This window comes from Salvelinus alpinus, chromosome 20 (genome assembly GCF_045679555.1).
Source record: "Salvelinus alpinus chromosome 20, SLU_Salpinus.1, whole genome shotgun sequence".
Classification (NCBI taxonomy): Eukaryota; Metazoa; Chordata; class Actinopteri; order Salmoniformes; family Salmonidae; genus Salvelinus; species Salvelinus alpinus.
The window spans coordinates 2,312,480-2,332,603 of NC_092105.1; the positions used below are offsets into that span (position 1 = coordinate 2,312,480).

The window sequence follows — 20,124 nt, forward strand, 5'->3', positions numbered from 1 at the left end:
ATTACTGTTAGCAGGTATACACCATATGTATTACTGTTAGCAGGTATCCACCATATGTATTACTGTTAGCAGGTATACACCATATGTATTACTGTTAGCAGGTATCCACCATATGTATTACTGTTAGCAGGTATACACCATATGTATTACTGTTAGCAGGTATCCACCATATGTATTACTGTTAGCAGGTATCCACCATATGTATTACTGTTAGCAGGTATCCACCATATGTATTACTGTTAGCAGGTATACACCATATGTATTACTGTTAGCAGGTATCCACCATATGTATTACTGTTAGCAGGTATACACCATATGTATTACTGTTAGCAGGTATACACCATATGTATTACTGTTAGCAGGTAACCTAGCGCAGGGTTTCCCAAACTCGGTGCTGGGGCCCCCCAGGTGCACGTTGTGGTTTTGAATCAGCTGTGTGCTGATAGGACAATCAGCTGTGTGGTGATAGGACAATCAGCTGTGTGGTGATAGGACAATCAGCTGTGTGGTGATAGGACAACAACCAACATCTGCACAAAGGGGAGGGCCCAGGAGTGAGTTTGGGAAACACTGGCCTAGCGGGTAAGAGCATTGGGCCAGTAACCACTGGTTCAAATCCCGAGCCGGCAGTCCCCAAGAACAACTGCACCCTGGGTACTGATTCAGAGGGGTTAAATGTGGAAGACACATTTCAGTTGAAGGTATCCCCCTTTCCCCTGGTCATAAAATGCTTGTTGAATAATCTCTGCAGTTGACATTGTGCATATAGTTCCTCCTTTGACGAGTTTGTTTTTGATTGTAAATGACTATGGTTTATGTGTGTTGCAGACTTGACTTCATCTATGACCTGTTTGAGCGTGTCGGGAGCAGGAATGGAGAGGAGACCCTGAAGATGGGGACGGCCAGACGAAAACCCACTGTCAGCTCTCAGTTCAGGGTGAGGACCACTATTCATGACCTCTAACCCTAACCCACCGTCAGCTCTCAGTTCAGGGTGAAGACCACTATTCATGACCTCTGACCCCTAACCCACCGTCAGCTCTCAGTTCAGGGTGAGGACCACTATTCATGACCTCTAACCCTAACCCACTGTCAGCTCTCAGTTCAGGGTGAGGACCACTATTCATGACCTCTAACCCTAACCCACTGTCAGCTCTCAGTTCAGGGTGAGGACCACTATTCATGACCTCTAACCCTAACCCACCGTCAGCTCTCAGTTCAGGGTGAGGACCACTATTCATGACCTCTAACCCTAACCCACTGTCAGCTCTCAGTTCAGGGTGAGGACCACTATTCATGACCTCTAACCCTAACTCACTGTCAGCTCTCAGTTCAGGGTGAGGACCACTATTCATGACCTCTAACCCTAACCCACCGTCAGCTCTCAGTTCAGGGTGAGGACCACTATTCATGACCTCTAACCCTAACCCACCGTCAGCTCTCAGTTCAGGGTGAGGACCACTATTCATGACCTCTAACCCCTAACCCTAACCCACCGTCAGCTCTCAGTTCAGGGTGAGGACCACTATTCATGACCTCTGACCCCTAACCCTAACCCACCGTCAGCTCTCAGTTCAGGGTGAGGACCACTATTCATGACCTCTGACCCCTAACCCTAACCCACCGTCAGCTCTCAGTTCAGGGTGAGGACCACTATTCATGACCTCTAACCCTAACCCACCGTCAGCTCTCAGTTCAGGGTGAGGACCACTATTCATGACCTCTGACCCCTAACCCTAACCCACCGTCAGCTCTCAGTTCAGGGTGAGGACCACTATTCATGACCTCTAACCCTAACTCACCGTCAGCTCTCAGTTCAGGGTGAGGACCACTATTCATGACCTCTAACCCTAACCCACTGTCAGCTCTCAGTTCAGGGTGAGGACCACTATTCATGACCTCTAACCCTAACCCACTGTCAGCTCTCAGTTCAGGGTGAGGACCACTATTCATGACCTCTAACCCTAACCCACTGTCAGCTCTCAGTTCAGGGTGAGGACCACTATTCATGACCTCTAACCCTAACCCACTGTCAGCTCTCAGTTCAGGGTGAGGACCACTATTCATGACCTCTAACCCTAACCCACCGTCAGCTCTCAGTTCAGGGTGAGAACCACTATTCATGACCTCTAACCCTAACCCACTGTCAGCTCTCAGTTCAGGGTGAGGACCACTATTCATGACCTCTAACCCTAACCCACTGTCAGCTCTCAGTTCAGGGTGAGGACCACTATTCATGACCTCTAACCCTAACCCACCGTCAGCTCTCAGTTCAGGGTGAGAACCACTATTCATGACCCCTAACCCTAACCCACCGTCAGCTCTCAGTTCAGGGTGAGGACCACTATTCATGACCTCTGACCCCTAACCCTAACCCACCGTCAGCTCTCAGTTCAGGGTGAGGACCACTATTCATGACCTCTGACCCCTAACCCTAACCCACCGTCAGCTCTCAGTTCAGGGTGAGGACCACTATTCATGACCTCTGACCCCTAACCCTAACCCACCGTCAGCTCTCAGTTCAGGGTGAGGACCACTATTCATGACCTCTGACCCCTAACCCTAACCCACCGTCAGCTCTCAGTTCAGGGTGAGGACCACTATTCATGACCTCTAACCCTAACCCACCGTCAGCTCTCAGTTCAGGGTGAGGACCACTATTCATGACCTCTGACCCCTAACCCACCGTCAGCTCTCAGTTCAGTGTGAGGACCACTATTCATGACCCCTAACCCTAACCCACCGTCAGCTCTCAGTTCAGGGTGACGACCACTATTCATGACCTCTGACCCCTAACCCTAACCCACCGTCAGCTCTCAGTTCAGGGTGAGGACCACTATTCATGACCTCTAACCCTAACCCACCGTCAGCTCTCAGTTCAGTTGTGTTTCTGATCCTGTATCTAGATGTGTTGTTGTGTTTCTGATCCTGTATCTAGATGTGTTGTTGTGTTTCTGATCCTGTATCTAGATGTGTTGTTGTGTTTCTGATCCTGTATCTAGATGTGTTGTGTTTCTGATCCTGTATCTAGATGTGTTGTTGTGTTTCTGATCCTGTATCTAGATGTGTTGTTGTGTTTCTGATCCTGTATCTAGATGTGTTGTTGTGTTTCTGATCCTGTATCTAGATGTGTTGTTGTGTTTCTGATCCTGTATCTAGATGTGTTGTTGTGTTGCTGATCCTGTATCTAGATGTGTTGTTGTGTTTCTTATCCTGTATCTATATCTATATGTGTTGTTGTATTTCTGATCCTGTATCTCTATCTAGATGTGTTGTTGTGTTTCTGATCCTGTATCTAGATGTGTTGTGTTTCTGATCCTGTATCTAGATGTGTTGTTGTGTTTCTGATCCTGTATCTATATCTAGATGTGTTGTTGTGTTTCTGATCCTGTATCTAGATGTGTTGTTGTGTTTCTGATCCTGTATCTAGATGTGTTGTTGTGTTTCTGATCCTGTATCTAGATGTGTTGTTGTGTTTCTGATCCTGTATCTAGATGTGTTGTTGTGTTTCTGATCCTGTATCTAGATGTGTTGTTGTGTTTCTGATCCTGTATCTAGATGTGTTGTTGTGTTTCTGATCCTGTATCTAGATGTGTTGTGTTTCTGATCCTGTATCTAGATGTGTTGTTGTGTTTCTGATCCTGTATCTAGATGTGTTGTTGTGTTTCTGATCCTGTATCTAGATGTGTTGTTGTGTTTCTGATCCTGTATCTAGATGTGTTGTTGTGTTTCTGATCCTGTATCTAGATGTGTTGTTGTGTTTCTGCAGGACTCTCTCCATTCCTTGATGAACACTCTGAGTGCCTCCAACCCTTTCTTCGTGCGGTGCATCAAACCCAACATGAACAAGGTGGGTCATTCAGTATTCACCCCAACATGAACAAGGTGGGTCATTCTGTATTCACCACAACATGGACAAGGTGGGTCATTCTGTATTCACCCCAACATGAACAAGGTGGGTCATTCAGTATTCACCCCAACATGGACAAGGTGGGTCATTCAGTATTCACCACAACATGAACAAGGTGGGTCATTCAGTATTCACCCCAACATGAACAAGGTGGGTCATTCAGTATTCACCACAACATGGACAAGGTGGGTCATTCAGTATTCACCACAACATGAACAAGGTGGGTCATTCAGTATTCACCCCAACATGAACAAGGTGGGTCATTCAGTATTCACCACAACATGGACAAGGTGGGTCATTCAGTATTCACCCCAACATGAACAAGGTGGGTCATTCAGTATTCACCACAACATGAACAAAGTGAGTCATTCAGTATTCACCCCAACATGGACAAGGTGGGTCATTCAGTATTCATCCCAACATGGACAAGGTGGGTCATTCAGTATTCACCCCAACATGAACAAGGTGAGTCATTCAGTATTCACCCCAACATGAACAAGGTGGGTCATTCAGTATTCACCCCAACATGGACAAGGTGGGTCATTCAGTATTCACCCCAACATGGACAAGGTGGGTCATTCAGTATTCATCCCAACATGGACAAGGTGGGTCATTCAGTATTCACCCCAACATGAACAAGGTGAGTCATTCAGTATTCACCCCAACATGAACAAGGTGGGTCATTCAGTATTCACCCCAACATGGACAAGGTGGGTCATTCAGTATTCATCCCAACATGGACAAGGTGAGTCATTCAGTATTCACCCCAACATGGACAAGGTGAGTCATTCAGTATTCATCCCAACATGGACAAGGTGGGTCATTCAGTATTCACCCCAACATGAACAAGGTGAGTCATTCAGTATTCACCCCAACATGAACAAGGTGGGTCATTCAGTATTCACCCCAACATGGACAAGGTGGGTCATTCAGTATTCACCCCAACATGGACAAGGTGGGTCATTCAGTATTCACCCCAACCTGGACAAGGTGGGTCATTCAGTATTCACTCCAACATGAACAAGGTGGGTCATTCAGTATTCACCCCAACATGGGCAAGGTGGGTCATTCAGTATTCACCCCAACATGGACAGGGTGGGTCATTCAGTATTCACCACAACATGAACAAGGTGGGTCATTCAGTATTCACCCCAACATGGACAAGGTGAGTCATTCAGTATTCACCCCAACATGGACAAGGTGGGTCATTCAGTATTCACCCCAACATGGACAAGGTGGGTCATTCAGTATTCACCCCAACATGGACAAGGTGGGTCATTCAGTATTCACCCCAACATGAACAAAGTGAGTCATTCAGTATTCACCCCAACATGGACAAGGTGGGTCATTCAGTATTCACCCCAACATGAACAAGGTGGGTCATTCAGTATTCACCCCAACATGAACAAGGTGGGTCATTCAGTATTCACCCCAACATGGACAAGGTGGGTCATTCAGTATTCACCCCAACATGGACAAGGTGAGTCATTCAGTATTCACCCCAACATGGACAAGGTGGGTCATTCAGTATTCACCACAACATGAACAAGGTGGGTCATTCAGTATTCACCCCAACATGGACAGGGTGGGTCATTCAGTATTCACCCCAACATGGACAAGGTGGGTCATTCAGTATTCACCCCAACATGGACAAGGTGGGTCATTCAGTATTCACCCCAACATGGACAAGGTGGATCATTCAGTATTCACCCCAACATGGACAAGGTGGGTCATTCAGTATTCACCCCAACATGGACAGGGTGGGTCATTCAGTATTCACCCCAACATGGACAAGGTGGGTCATTCTGTATTCACCACAACATGGACAAGGTGGATCATTCAGTATTCACCCCAACATGGACAAGGTGGGTCATTCAGTATTCACCACAACATGGACAAGGTGGGTCATTCAGTATTCACCACAACATGGACAAGGTGGGTCATTCAGTATTCACCACAACATGGACAAGGTGGGTCATTCAGTATTCATCCCAACATGGACAAGGTGGGTCATTCAGTATTCACCCCAACATGAACAAGGTGGGTCATTCAGTATTCACCCCAACATGGACAAGGTGGGTCATTCAGTATTCACCCCAACCACCAGCTGTTGAACTGGGTCTGTTACTGTGCGCTCATAGCGGCTTGAGTCCAGGTCAGAGAAAAGACACATCTAAATGCTATTCATAGTTCTTATGCTGTCTTGCCCATGTACCCTCGTGTGATTCTACTCTATACATTCTACTCTCAGTGTAGGAGCCATTTTGATAGTATGTCTATAGACTTTAGAAACACAACAGAGCCACAACAGAGAGTCAGAGGAGATGGGAAGGAGGGTGGCTCGCTGATGTCACGAAGCTCACCCGTCCCACTCTCATTAGAATTTCAGATCAACAAAGTGATGTCACGAAGCTCACCCGTCCCACTCTCATTAGAATTTCAGGTCAACAAAGTGTAGTATATACAGCGCCTTTGGAAAGTATTCAGACCCTTTACTCAGTACTTTGTTGAAGCACCTTTGACAGCGATTACAGCCTCCAGTCTTCTTGGGTATGACTCTAAAAGCTTGGCACACCTGTATTTGGGGAGTTTCTCCCATTCTTCTCTGCAGATCCTCTCAAGCTCTGTCAGGTTGGATGGGGAGCGTTGCTGCACAGCTATTTTCAGGTTTCTCTAGAGTTGTTTGAATCGGGTTCTGGCTGGGCCACTCAATGACATTCAGAGACTTTTCCTGAAGCCACTCCTGCGTTGTCTTGACTGTGTGCTTAGGGTCGTTGTCCTGTTGGAAGGTGAACCTTCGCCCCAGTCTGAGGTCCTTAGCACTCTGGAGCAGGTTTTCATCAAGGATCTCTCCGTACTTTGCTCCGTTCATCTTTCCCTCGATCCTGACTAGTTTCCCTGCCACTGAAAAACATCCCCACAGCATGATGCTGCCACCACCATGCTTCACCGTAGGGATGGTGCCAGGTTTCCTCCAGAGTTGATGCTTGGCATTCAGGCCAAAGAGTTCAATCTTGGTTTCATCAGACCAGAGTATCTGTAGGTGCCTTTTGGCAAACTCCAAGCGGGCTGTCATGTGCCTTATACTGAGGAATGTTTTCCGTCTGGCCACTCTACCATAAAGGCCTGATTGGTGGGGTGCTGCAGAGATGGTTGTCTTTCTGGAAGGTTCTCCCATCTCCACAGAGGAACTCTAGAGCTCTGTCAGAGTGACGATTGGGTTCTTGGTTACCTCCCTGACCAAGGCCCTTCTCCCCCAATTGCTCAGTTTGGCTGAGCTGCCAGCTTTAGGAAGAAGCTTGGTGGTTCCTAACTTCTTCCATTTAAGAATGATGGAGGCCACTGTGTTCTTGTGAACCTTCAATGCTGCTGAAATGTGTTGGTACCCTTCCCCAGATCTGTGCCTTGACACAATCCTGTCTCAGAGCTCTACGGATAATTCCTTCAACCTCATGGCTTGGTTTTTGCTCTGACATGCACTGTCAACTGTGGGGCCTTATATAGACAGGTGTGTGCCTTTCCAAATCATGTCCAATCAGTTGAATTTACCCCAGGTGGACTCCAATAAAGTTGTAGAAACGTCTCAAGGATGATCAATGGAAACAGGAAGCACCGGAGCTCAATTTCGAGTCTCATAGCAAAGGGTCTGAATACTTATGTAAATAAGGTATTTCTGTTTTTATTTTTGATACATTTGCTAAAATTCATTATGGGCTATTGTGTGTATATTGCTGAGGATTTTATGTAATCAATTTTAGAATAAGGCTGTAACGTAACAAAATATGGAAAAAGTCAAGGGGTCTGAATACTTTCCAAAGGCACCGTATAGAATGGCAATGTCTGCTTTAGGTATAATGCCAGGAGCCGCTAGTGGATTTGACAGCTCTAAGGCAGTCCCACCTCTGACACGCCAAAACAACCTCTCTGCGGATGACGGCTGACTGAATAGAGCCCTGAGTGTGCTGCGTGTTCCGGGGCCTTCCATCGCTCCGTGAGGGCCCTCTTTGTGCCTCTCCAGGACATTCTTCCAGCCCAGGTCAGAGGTGAGGGGTTAGGGTTGGCCCGCCACAGCTGCAGTTGGTTGTGTGTGGGCCATTGTTGCACTACTGACCTGCTGACTGCTGCTGTGGAGGGAGAGAAGAGAGGTCAGCGAGGGGCTGTGGATCTGGCTCCACTACGTCTCCTCGCTACCACAGAACAGTGGAAACCAAAACAACTTTCCTATTGACATTTAACACATGATGAAGTGCGTTGCCAATAGATTCATTTCCTTCTGGAACTGGCACAAGGCTTTCATGGTTAACAAGGCATGATCACTGTTCTCATTGTCCTCTGAGAGGTTTGGGTTACAGAAGGGTACTGTTACAGAGCCACATGTTCTCACAGAGTCCCCAGTGCCAATCACTACCATGTCTCACCTTGTCGCCTGTCCCTGGCATGGCAGCAATCCCTCTTCCTTGTCCTCTACCAATCACTACCATGTCTCACCTTGTCGCCTGTCTCTGGCATGGCAGCAATCCCACTTCCTTGTCCCCTCCCTTGTCCTCTACCAATCCCTCTCCCTTGAAGCTACAAGTGGTGCTAACATCATAAGGTGCTGGCCACTGGTATAAATAAGTACCAGTGTCGTCAGCATTTTTGTTGTGTCACCTTGGTTACAGCCTGCTTATGTCACCTGACATATGTCGTTGTTGTTTTTCTACTTCTCAGGACGCCAACATGTTTGACCCAGAAGTGGTCCTGAACCAGCTGAGGTATTCTGGGATGTTGGAGACGGTGAAGATCCGCAGGGCTGGGTTTCCTGTCCGCAGGGCCTTTACAGACTTCTACAGCAGGTGAGAAAAACGTACCCTAACCCTGACCCTGTACCTACAGGCAGTAATAACTAGAAGACACAGAAAACATACAGTATCTAGGGTCTACACACTGACACTGTACAGTATCTTGGGTCTACACACTGACACTGTACAGTATCTTGGGTCTACACACTGACACTACAGTATCTTGGGTCTACACACTGACACTACAGTATCTTGGGTCTACACACTGACACTGTACAGTATCTTGGGTCTACACACTGACACTACAGTATCTTGGGTCTACACACTGACACTACAGTATCTTGGGTCTACACACTGACACTGTACAGTATATTGGGTCTACACACTGACACTACAGTATCTTGGGTCTACACACTGACACTGTACAGTATCTTGGGTCTACACACTGACACTGTACAGTATCTTGGGTCTACACACTGACACTACAGTATCTTGGGTCTACACACTGACACTGTACAGTATCTAGGGTCTACACACTGACACTACAGTATCTTGGGCCTACACACTGACACTACAGTATCTTGGGTCTACACACTGACACTACAGTATCTTGGGTCTACACACTGACACTGTACAGTATCTAGGGTCTACACACTGACACTACAGTATCTTGGGTCTACACACTGACACTACAGTATCTAGGGCCTACACACTGACACTGTACAGTATCTAGGGTCTACACACTGACACTGTACAGTATATAGGGTCTACACACTGACACTACAGTATCTTGGGTCTACACACTGACACTACAGTATCTAGGGCCTACACACTGACACTACAGTATCTTGGGTCTACACACTGACACTACAGTATCTTGGGTCTACACACTGACACTGTACAGTATCTAGGGTCTACACACTGACACTGTACAGTATCTAGGGCCTACACACTGACACTACAGTATATTGGGCCTACACACTGACACTGTACAGTATCTAGGGTCTACACACTGACACTGTACAGTATATTGGGTCTACACACTGACACTGTACAGTATATTGGGCCTACACACTGACACTGTACAGTATCTAGGGTCTACACACTGACACTGTACAGTATATTGGGTCTACACACTGACACTACAGTATCTTGGGTCTACACACTGACACTACAGTATCTTGGGTCTACACACTGACACTACAGTATCTTGGGTCTACACACTGACACTGTACAGTATCTTGGGTCTACACACTGACACTACAGTATCTTGGGTCTACACACTGACACTGTACAGTATCTAGGGTCTACACACTGACACTACAGTATCTAGGGTCTACACACTGACACTACAGTATCTTGGGTCTACACACTGACACTGTACAGTATCTTGGGTCTACACACTGACACTACAGTATCTTGGGTCTACACACTGACACTACAGTATCTAGGGTCTACACACTGACACTGTACAGTATCTTGGGTAGACACACTGACACTGTACAGTATCTAGGGTCTACACACTGACACTACAGTATCTTGGGCCTACACACTGACACTGTACCATACTGTCTTCTGGGTGTAAAATGTCCTGGAGGGCAGGTAGTTTGCTCCCGGTGATGTTGGGCAGACCGCACCACCCTCTGGAGAGCCCTGTGGTTGCCGTATCAGACGGTGATACAGCCCGACAGGATGCTCTCGTTTCTGTAACAGTTTGTGAGGATCTTAGGGGCCAAGCCACATTTCTTCAGCCTCCTGAGGTTGGAGAGGCGCTGTTGTGCCTTTATTTTCTATAGTCATAGACAACTATTGCAAGAAACTCCATGAGATCATTTCCCAGTTAATATCCATGATTTTTTGTAGACTTTAAAATTGGGATCCTTTGCTCCGGACAAGGGCATTTCCAGTCATAAACCCGACATGGAAATGAGTAATAATGAAAGTTATTTGAAAATTCCCAAAACAAATATTTTTTGCTTATATAATTCCCCTAAATGTACATTTTAAGCTCAAATAATGCAACAAAATAATTTTTGCAGCGGTGTGTGCTAAGTCAATGACTCCACCCCTACGGTACCTCCCAGGGACACTCTGCTGAATGGCTGGGTGGAGGATTTGATTTGATTAGGATCTCTTTTAGTTCTCATTTGGACTAATCTTCCAAGAGTCCTTAAACATTAAAATACAATTTATAATAAATCACATTTTCCCATATAACACACGACAGACCACATAAATACAAAAAAAAAAAAATTACCTTTATTTTAACTAGGCAAGTCAGTTATGAACAAATTCTTATTTTCAATGACGGCCTATGAACAGTGCGTTAACTGCCTGTTACGATCGTTGAAAGATGGATTGGACCAAGGTGCAGCGTGGTAGGCGCACATCATAAATGTATTAAATGAACACCAAAAACAAGAAACAATAAACGACATGTAAAGATTTGTAGCGCTAACACAGCAACTAACCAAAAACAAGATCCCACAAACTAAAGGTGGAAAAAAGGCTGCCTAAGTATGATCCCCAATCAGAGACAACGATAGACAGCTGCCTCTGATTGGGAACCATACCCGGCCAACAAAGAAATAGAAAAACTAGAATGCCCACCCAAATCACACCCCGACCTAACCAAATAGAGAAAATACAAAGGCTCTCTAAGGTCAGGGCGTGACACTGCCTTGTTCAGGGACAGAACGACAGATTTTTACCTTGTTCAGCTCGGTGATTTGATCTTGCAACCTTTCGGTTACTAGTCCAACGCTCTAACCACTAGGCTACCTGCCGCCCCAAATGATAGATTGGTTCCTTCATCTACCATAGTCCAGCACAACCTTCCTATGTATTATATTGAAATGGTTCTAGAGTACTGTTTGAATTTATATATTGAAAGGTTTCTGGTTTGCTCAGATAAATGATTGTTTCTTTATTGCTCTGAATCAAAATGTTATTTTGCCTGTTTCTCTTTCCTGTCTGGATAACACATAGATGGTGGACAGTCTATTCCTAATATTGACTGAATGTCTCTTACCAACTGAATACTGTTGTGAATGGAGTTTGTCTGTTTTAAATGGTGTACATTGTGAAATAAGAGGATTATGTTCCCTGAAATGTGTACACCAGCTGATTGAGGGAGCACAGAGACCTCTCTATGTTTATCTTCTGGTCCCCTTGGAACATCCAGCTCCTCCACTGGGCCTTATCAGAGAAGACCCCCGTTGTCCCGGGAAACATTCGGATGATCACCTCTAAAACCGCGTATCTGCCACAACCGTTCCCTTGGTGTGTCCCAAGTTGTTTCCACCGAGAAAATATACTCTACCTCAGGCGAGCAGGTAGATAGTGTGGTCTACAGCTTATCATGAGATACTCTACCTCAGGCGAGCAGGTAGATAGTGTGGTCTACAGCTTATCATGAGATACTCTACCTCAGGAGAGCAAAACCTTGAGACTTCCTTAGATTTCGTGCACCAGCTGTCGTTTAATTAACATCAAATTGATCAGAAATACCCCAAACTTTTGAACGGTGGTGTACATAAACCACCACCCCTTGTCTTACCAGAGGCCGCTGTTCTATCTATGAGATCTTCAGTTTCTTGGCAATTTCTCGCATGGAATAGCCTTTATTTCTGAGAACAAGAATAGACTGACGAGTTTCAGAAGAAAGTGCTTTGTTTCTGGCCATTTTGAGCCTGAATCGAACCCAGAAGTGTTGATGCTCCAGATACTCATCTAGTCTAAAGAAGGCCAGTTTTATTGCTTCTTTAATCAGAACAACAGTTTTCAGCTGTGCTAACATAATTGCAAAAGGGTTTTCTAATGATCAATGGGCTTTTTGAAATGATAAACTTGGATTAGCTAACACAACGTGCCATTGGAACACAGGAGTGATGGTTGCTGATAATGGGCCTCTGTACGCCTATGTAGATATTCCATAAAAAATCAGCCATTTCCAGCTACAGTAGTCATTTACAACATTAACAATGTCTACACTGTATTTCTGATCAATTACATGTTCTTTAAATGGACAAAGAAATGGCTTTTCTTTCAAAAACAAGGACGTTTCTATGTTATTGTCCATTGACTGTACGTTGGCTAATAGGACCGATGGTAAAGGGAGATTACCCGCTCGTTTCGGATCCTTACACCCAGACCTTCGTCCCCGATATCTCCGTCTCTTTCTCCTGCGAATGTCGGGGATGAGGGCCTTATCGGGCATCTGAAGTAAATCCTTCCCGTCCGACTCGTTATAGAAAAAGTCCAAGTGTGTAATCGCTGTCCTGATATCTAGAAGCTCTTTTCGGTCATAAGACATGGTGGCAGAAACATTATGTACAAAAAGTTACAAAATAACGCAGAAAAACACACACAATAGCACAATTGGTTAGGGGATTGTAAAACTGCAGCCATCTCCTCCGGCGCCGTTATCCATAGGATGAACCATGACTAGAATACAATATCTACGTATAAGTAACCGGTCATTTCCATTCTCAGAGCGTTAATAAAACCTGCCAGGAAAACATTCAAGGAACCAGAGTAGAACCCCTCAGAACCTCCCTGCAACTTATAAATAAACGTTCCCAGAACAGGCAACCTTTCACTTTCAGTTTTACTGGTCAGGAAACGTATGGCTCCATTCCCACAACCAATGTGAAACCAAAAACATACGTTCCCACAACTTCCGAGGAACCACATATGCTAGCTGGGATGTGTGTTTGTTCTCTGTGCCTGTGTGTTTGTTCTCTGTCCAGGTACATGATGAAAGACAACCGTCCGACAGATGACCCGAGAGGGTGGTGTACAGAGCTGCTGATGTCATACGACCCCACCAAGAGAGACTGGCAGCTGGGGAAAACTAAGGTACGCTGGCCTTGACGACGCGTCACACACACACCGTCACAGAGTGTACTCTGCTACCTTTAATGTGTGCGGCTCGGGCTGAGGGGGTTTCAGGGATATAGGTTACAGAGAAGGGAGAAGAACAAGGACCTCGGCCTGAGGGGGTTGCAGGGATATAGGTTACAGAGAAGGGAGAAGAACAAGGACCTCGGCCTGAGGGGGTTGCAGGGATATAGGTTACAGAGAAGAGAGAAGAACAAGGACCTCGGCCTGAGGGGGTTGCAGGGATATAGGTTACAGAGAAGAGAGAAGAACAAGGACCTCGGCCTGAGGGGGTTTCAGGGATATAGGTTACAGAGAAGGGAGAAGAACAAGGACCTCGGCCTGAGGGGGTTGCAGGGATATAGGTTACAGAGAAGGGAGAAGAACAAGGACCTCGGCCTGAGGGGGTTGCAGGGATATAGGTTACAGAGAAGGGAGAAGAACAAGGACCTCGGCCTGAGGGGGTTGCAGGGATATAGGTTACAGAGAAGGGAGAAGAACAAGGACCTCGGCCTGAGGGGGTTGCAGGGATATAGGTTACAGAGAAGAGAGAAGAACAAGGACCTCGGCCTGAGGGGGTTGCAGGGATATAGGTTACAGAGAAGGGAGAAGAACAAGGACCTCGGCCTGAGGGGGTTGCAGGGATATAGGTTACAGAGAAGGGAGAAGAACAAGGATCTCGGGCTGGGGGGGTTGCAGGGATATAGGTTACAGAGAAGGGAGAAGAACAAGGACCTCGGCCTGAGGGGGTTGCAGGGATATAGGTTACAGAGAAGGGAGAAGAACAAGGACCTCGGGCTGAGGGGGTTTCAGGGATATAGGTTACAGAGAAGGGAGAAGAACAAGGACCTCGGCCTGAGGGGGTTGCAGGGATATAGGTTACAGAGAAGGGAGAAGAACAAGGACCTCGGGCTGAGGGGGTTTCAGGGATATAGGTTACAGAGAAGGGAGACGAACAAGGACCTCGGCCTGAGGGGGTTGCAGGGATATAGGTTACAGAGAAGAGAGAAGAACAAGGACCTCGGGCTGGGGGGGTTGCAGGGATATAGGTTACAGAGAAGGGAGAAGAACAAGGACCTCGGCCTGAGGGGGTTGCAGGGATATAGGTTACAGAGAAGGGAGAAGAACAAGGACCTCGGCCTGAGGGGGTTGCAGGGATATAGGTTACAGAGAAGGGAGAAGAACAAGGACCTCGGCCTGAGGGGGTTGCAGGGATATAGGTTACAGAGAAGGGAGAAGAACAAGGACCTCGGCCTGAGGGGGTTGCAGGGATATAGGTTACAGAGAAGGGAGAAGAACAAGGACCTCGGCCTGAGGGGGTTGCAGGGATATAGGTTACAGAGAAGGGAGAAGAACAAGGACCTCGGGCTGGGGGGGTTGCAGGGATATAGGTTACAGAGAAGGGAGAAGAACAAGGACCTCGGCCTGAGGGGGTTGCAGGGATATAGGTTACAGAGAAGGGAGAAGAACAAGGACCTCGGCCTGAGGGGGTTGCAGGGATATAGGTTACAGAGAAGGGAGAAGAACAAGGACCTCGGCCTGAGGGGGTTGCAGGGATATAGGTTACAGAGAAGAGAGAAGAACAAGGACCTCGGCCTGAGGGGGTTGCAGGGATATAGGTTACAGAGAAGGGAGAAGAACAAGGACCTCGGGCTGAGGGGGTTGCAGGGATATAGGTTACAGAGAAGGGAGAAGAACAAGGACCTCGGCCTGAGGGGGTTGCAGGGATATAGGTTACAGAGAAGGGAGAAGAACAAGGATCTCGGGCTGGGGGGGTTGCAGGGATATAGGTTACAGAGAAGGGAGAAGAACAAGGACCTCGGGCTGAGGGGGTTTCAGGGATATAGGTTACAGAGAAGGGAGAAGAACAAGGACCTCGGCCTGAGGGGGTTGCAGGGATATAGGTTACAGAGAAGGGAGAAGAACAAGGACCTCGGGCTGGGGGGGTTGCAGGGATATAGGTTACAGAGAAGGGAGAAGAACAAGGACCTCGGCCTGAGGGGGTTGCAGGGATATAGGTTACAGAGAAGGGAGAAGAACAAGGACCTCGGCCTGAGGGGGTTGCAGGGATATAGGTTACAGAGAAGGGAGAAGAACAAGGACCTCGGCCTGAGGGGGTTGCAGGGATATAGGTTACAGAGAAGAGAGAAGAACAAGGACCTCGGCCTGAGGGGGTTGCAGGGATATAGGTTACAGAGAAGAGAGAAGAACAAGGACCTCGGGCTGAGGGGGTTGCAGGGATATAGGTTACAGAGAAGGGAGAAGAACAAGGACCTCGGACTGAGGGGGTTGCAGGGATATAGGTTACAGAGAAGGGAGAAGAACAAGGACCTCGGCCTGAGGGGGTTGCAGGGATATAGGTTACAGAGAAGAGAGAAGAACAAGGACCTCGGCCTGAGGGGGTTGCAGGGATATAGGTTACAGAGAAGGGAGAAGAACAAGGACCTCGGGCTGAGGGGGTTGCAGGGATATAGGTTACAGAGAAGGGAGAAGAACAAGGACCTCGGGCTGAGGGGGTTGCAGGGATATAGGTTACAGAGAAGAGAGAAGAACAAGGACCTCGGGCTGGGGGGGTTGCAGGGATATAGGTTACAGAGAAGGGAGAAGAACAAGGACCTCGGCCTGAGGGGGTTTCAGGGATATAGGTTACAGAGAAGAGAGAAGAACAAGGACCTCGGGCTGAGGGGGTTGCAGGGATATAGGTTACAGAGAAGAGAGAAGAACAAGGACCTCGGGCTGGGGGGGTTGCAGGGATATAGGTTACAGAGAAGAGAGAAGAACAAGGACCTCGGGCTGAGGGGGTTGCAGGGATATAGGTTACAGAGAAGAGAGAAGAACAAGGACCTCGGGCTGGGGGGGTTGCAGGGATATAGGTTACAGAGAAGAGAGAAGAACAAGGACCTCGGGCTGAGGGGGTTGCAGGGATATAGGTTACAGAGAAGGGAGAAGAACAAGGACCTCGGCCTGAGGGGGTTGCAGGGATATAGGTTACAGAGAAGGGAGAAGAACAAGGACCTCGGCCTGAGGGGGTTGCAGGGATATAGGTTACAGAGAAGAGAGAAGAACAAGGACCTCGGGCTGAGGGGGTTTCAGGGATATAGGTTACAGAGAAGAGAGAAGAACAAGGACCTCGGGCTGAGGGGGTTGCAGGGATATAGGTTACAGAGAAGGGAGAAGAACAAGGACCTCGGCCTGAGGGGGTTGCAGGGATATAGGTTACAGAGAAGGGAGAAGAACAAGGACCTCGGGCTGAGGGGGTTGCAGGGATATAGGTTACAGAGAAGAGAGAAGAACAAGGACCTCGGCCTGAGGGGGTTGCAGGGATATAGGTTACAGAGAAGGGAGAAGAACAAGGACCTCGGCCTGGGGGGGTTGCAGGGATATAGGTTACAGAGAAGGGAGAAGAACAAGGACCTCGGCCTGAGGGGGTTGCAGGGATATAGGTTACAGAGAAGGGAGAAGAACAAGGACCTCGGCCTGAGGGGGTTGCAGGGATATAGGTTACAGAGAAGGGAGAAGAACAAGGACCTCGGCCTGAGGGGGTTTCAGGGATATAGGTTACAGAGAAGGGAGACGAACAAGGACCTCGGGCTGAGGGGGTTGCAGGGATATAGGTTACAGAGAAGGGAGAAGAACAAGGACCTCGGCCTGAGGGGGTTGCAGGGATATAGAACAAGGACAGTTACACTTCAGTCTGACAACCCAGCTGGGATCAGGGACACTATCACAGGATAATGTCTCTCTGTCTGACAACCCAGCTGGGACAGGGACACTATCACAGGATAATGTATCTGTCTGACAACCCAGCTGGGTCAGGGACACTATCACAGGATAATGTATCTGTCTGACAACCCAGCTGGGATCAGGGACACTATCACAGGATAATGTATCTGTCTGACAACCCAGCTGGGACAGGGACACTATCACAGGATAATGTATCTGTCTGACAACCCAGCTGGGACAGGGACACTATCACAGGATAATGTATCTGTCTGACAACCCAGCTGGGACAGGGACACTATCACAGGATAATGTCTCTCCATCTGACAACCCAGCTGGGACAGGGACACTATCACAGGATAATGTATCTGTCTGACAACCCAGCTGGGTCAGGGACACTATCACAGGATAATGTATCTATCTGACAACCCAGCTGGGTCAGGGACACTATCACAGGATAATGTCTCTCTGTCTGACAACCCAGCTGGGACAGGGACACTATCACAGGATAATGTATCTGTCTGACAACCCAGCTGGGACAGGGACACTATCACAGGATAATGTATCTCTGTCTGACAACCCAGCTGGGACAGGGACACTATCAGAGGATAATGTATCTGTCTGACAACCCAGCTGGGACAGGGACACTATCACAGGATAATGTCTCTCTGTCTGACAACCCAGCTGGGATCAGGGACACTATCACAGGATAATGTCTCTCTGTCTGACAACCCAGCTGGGACAGGGACACTATCACAGGATAATGTCTCTCAAGTCAAACCTTCCCCAGCAGCCATAATGTATGCCTGTCTCTGGGTCAGAGTTAGTCATGTACAGTAGTCAACAACAACCGGATATTCTCTGAGTTCAGTAAGAATACATTGTATAGCTACAGGTCTGTCACATGTCCACACGTAACAAACCAAATGACTCTAGACTGCATTTGCTTTGGCCAGTTGCCTCTCACCCAGTCGTCTAGCCAGTCTTAGCTTCTTGACACACTGCATTGTGGGACCTGTAGTATGATTCAGAAGTTAGCTCCATGACAGAGAAGTATGACTGCTGGCTTCATGATACACTGCATTGTGGGACCTGTAGTATGATTCAGAAGTTAGCTCCATGACAGGGTGGTATGACTGCTGGCTTCATGATACTGTGTAGTGTGTGATTCCAAAACAGGAAACCAGGGTTACAAAGCAGAGCTGGGGTAAAGGTCAGGAGCTGAAAGCAGCCAGAAAGAGTGTCTCTCTGTGGAGGATGTGACTGACTGGTGGTCTGTCTCTCTGTGTGGAGGATCTGATTAAAGTGTAGAATGGTGGTGTGTGATTAAAGCGTAGAACGGTGATGTGTGATTAAAGTGTAGAATGGTGATGTGTGATTAAAGTGTAGAATGGTGATGTGTGATTAAAGTGTAGAATGGTGGTGTGTGATTAAAGTGTAGAATGGTGATGTGTGATTAAAGTGTAGAGTGGTGATGTGTGATTAAAGTGTAGAATGGTGATGTGTAATTAAAGTGTAGAATGGTGGTGTGTGATTAAAGTGTAGAATGGTGATGTGTGATTAAAGTGTAGAATGGTGATGTGTAGAATGGTGATGTGTGATTAAAGTGTAGAATGGTGATGTGTGATTAAAGTGTAGAATGGTGATGTGTAGAACGATGATGTGTGATTAAAGTGTAGAATGGTGATGTGTAGAATGGTGATGTGTATTTAAGTGTAGAATGGTGATGTGTGATTAAAGTGTAGAATGGTGATGTGTAATTAAAGTGTAGAATGGTGGTCTGTGATTAAAGTGTAGAATGGTGATGTGTGATTAAAGTGTAGAATGGTGATGTGTGATTAAAGTGTAGAATGGTGGTGTGTGATTAAAGTGTAGAATGGTGATGTGTGATTAAAGTGTAGAATGGTGATGTGTGATTAAAGTGTAGAATGGTGATGTGTGATTAAAGTGTATAATGGTGATGTGTGATTAAAGTGTAGAATGGTGATGTGTAGAACGATGATGTGTGATTAAAGTGTAGAATGGTGATGTGTAGAATGGTGATGTGTGATTAAAGTGTAGAATGGTGATGTGTGATTAAAGTGTAGAATGGTGATGTGTGATTAAAGTGTAGAATGGTGATGTGTGATTAAAGTGTAGAATGGTGATGTGTGATTAAAGTGTAGAATGGTGGTGTGTGATTAAAGTGTAGAGTGGTGATGTGTGATTAAAGTGTAGAATGGTGATGTGTGATTAAAGTGTAGAGTGGTGATGTGTGATTAAAGTGTAGAATGGTGATGTGTGATTAAAGTGTAGAATGGTGATGTGTATTAAAGTGTAGAGTGGTGATGTGTATTAAAGTGTAGAATGGTGGTGTGTATTAAAGTGTAGAGTGGTGGTGTGTGATTAAAGTGTAGAATGGTGGTGTGTTCCTGTTGATGTTATTTTGACAGTTCAGTTAACAGTGAATAAATTATGTTAAATCATATCTCTCTCTGAACTGCTCTGTTCACACAGGACATACTTGGTGTGCACAGGCATGCACACACACACACACACACACACACACACACACAGTCTTGTACAGCTAACCTTGTGGGGACATACAATTCAGTCCCATTCAAAATCCTATTTTCCCTAACCCCTAACCCTAAACCTAACCCTAACCCTAATCCTAACCCGTACTCTTACCCTAACCTTAACCCTAACCCTAACCCAAAAACATAAACTTTATCCTAACCCTAATCCTAACCCTAGCTCCTAACCTTAATATTTAACTTAATTCTAACCCTAACACTAATTCTAACCTTAACCCTAAACCCCCTAGAAATAGCATTTGACCTTGTGGGGACT

General features: G+C 46.7%; 1 protein-coding gene across 1 annotated transcript in view; it reads left to right on the forward strand.

Moving 5' to 3' along the window:
* LOC139547260 (unconventional myosin-X-like) overlaps window positions 1–20,124 on the forward strand; it is a 157,773-nt gene that overhangs the window by 119,894 nt on the left and 17,755 nt on the right. The window contains exons 15-18 of the mRNA XM_071356319.1: window positions 829–937; window positions 3,770–3,850; window positions 8,621–8,745; window positions 13,443–13,551. Of these exons, the coding sequence (XP_071212420.1) occupies window positions 829–937; window positions 3,770–3,850; window positions 8,621–8,745; window positions 13,443–13,551 (424 nt within the window). The remainder of the gene's footprint in view (window positions 1–828; window positions 938–3,769; window positions 3,851–8,620; window positions 8,746–13,442; window positions 13,552–20,124) is intronic.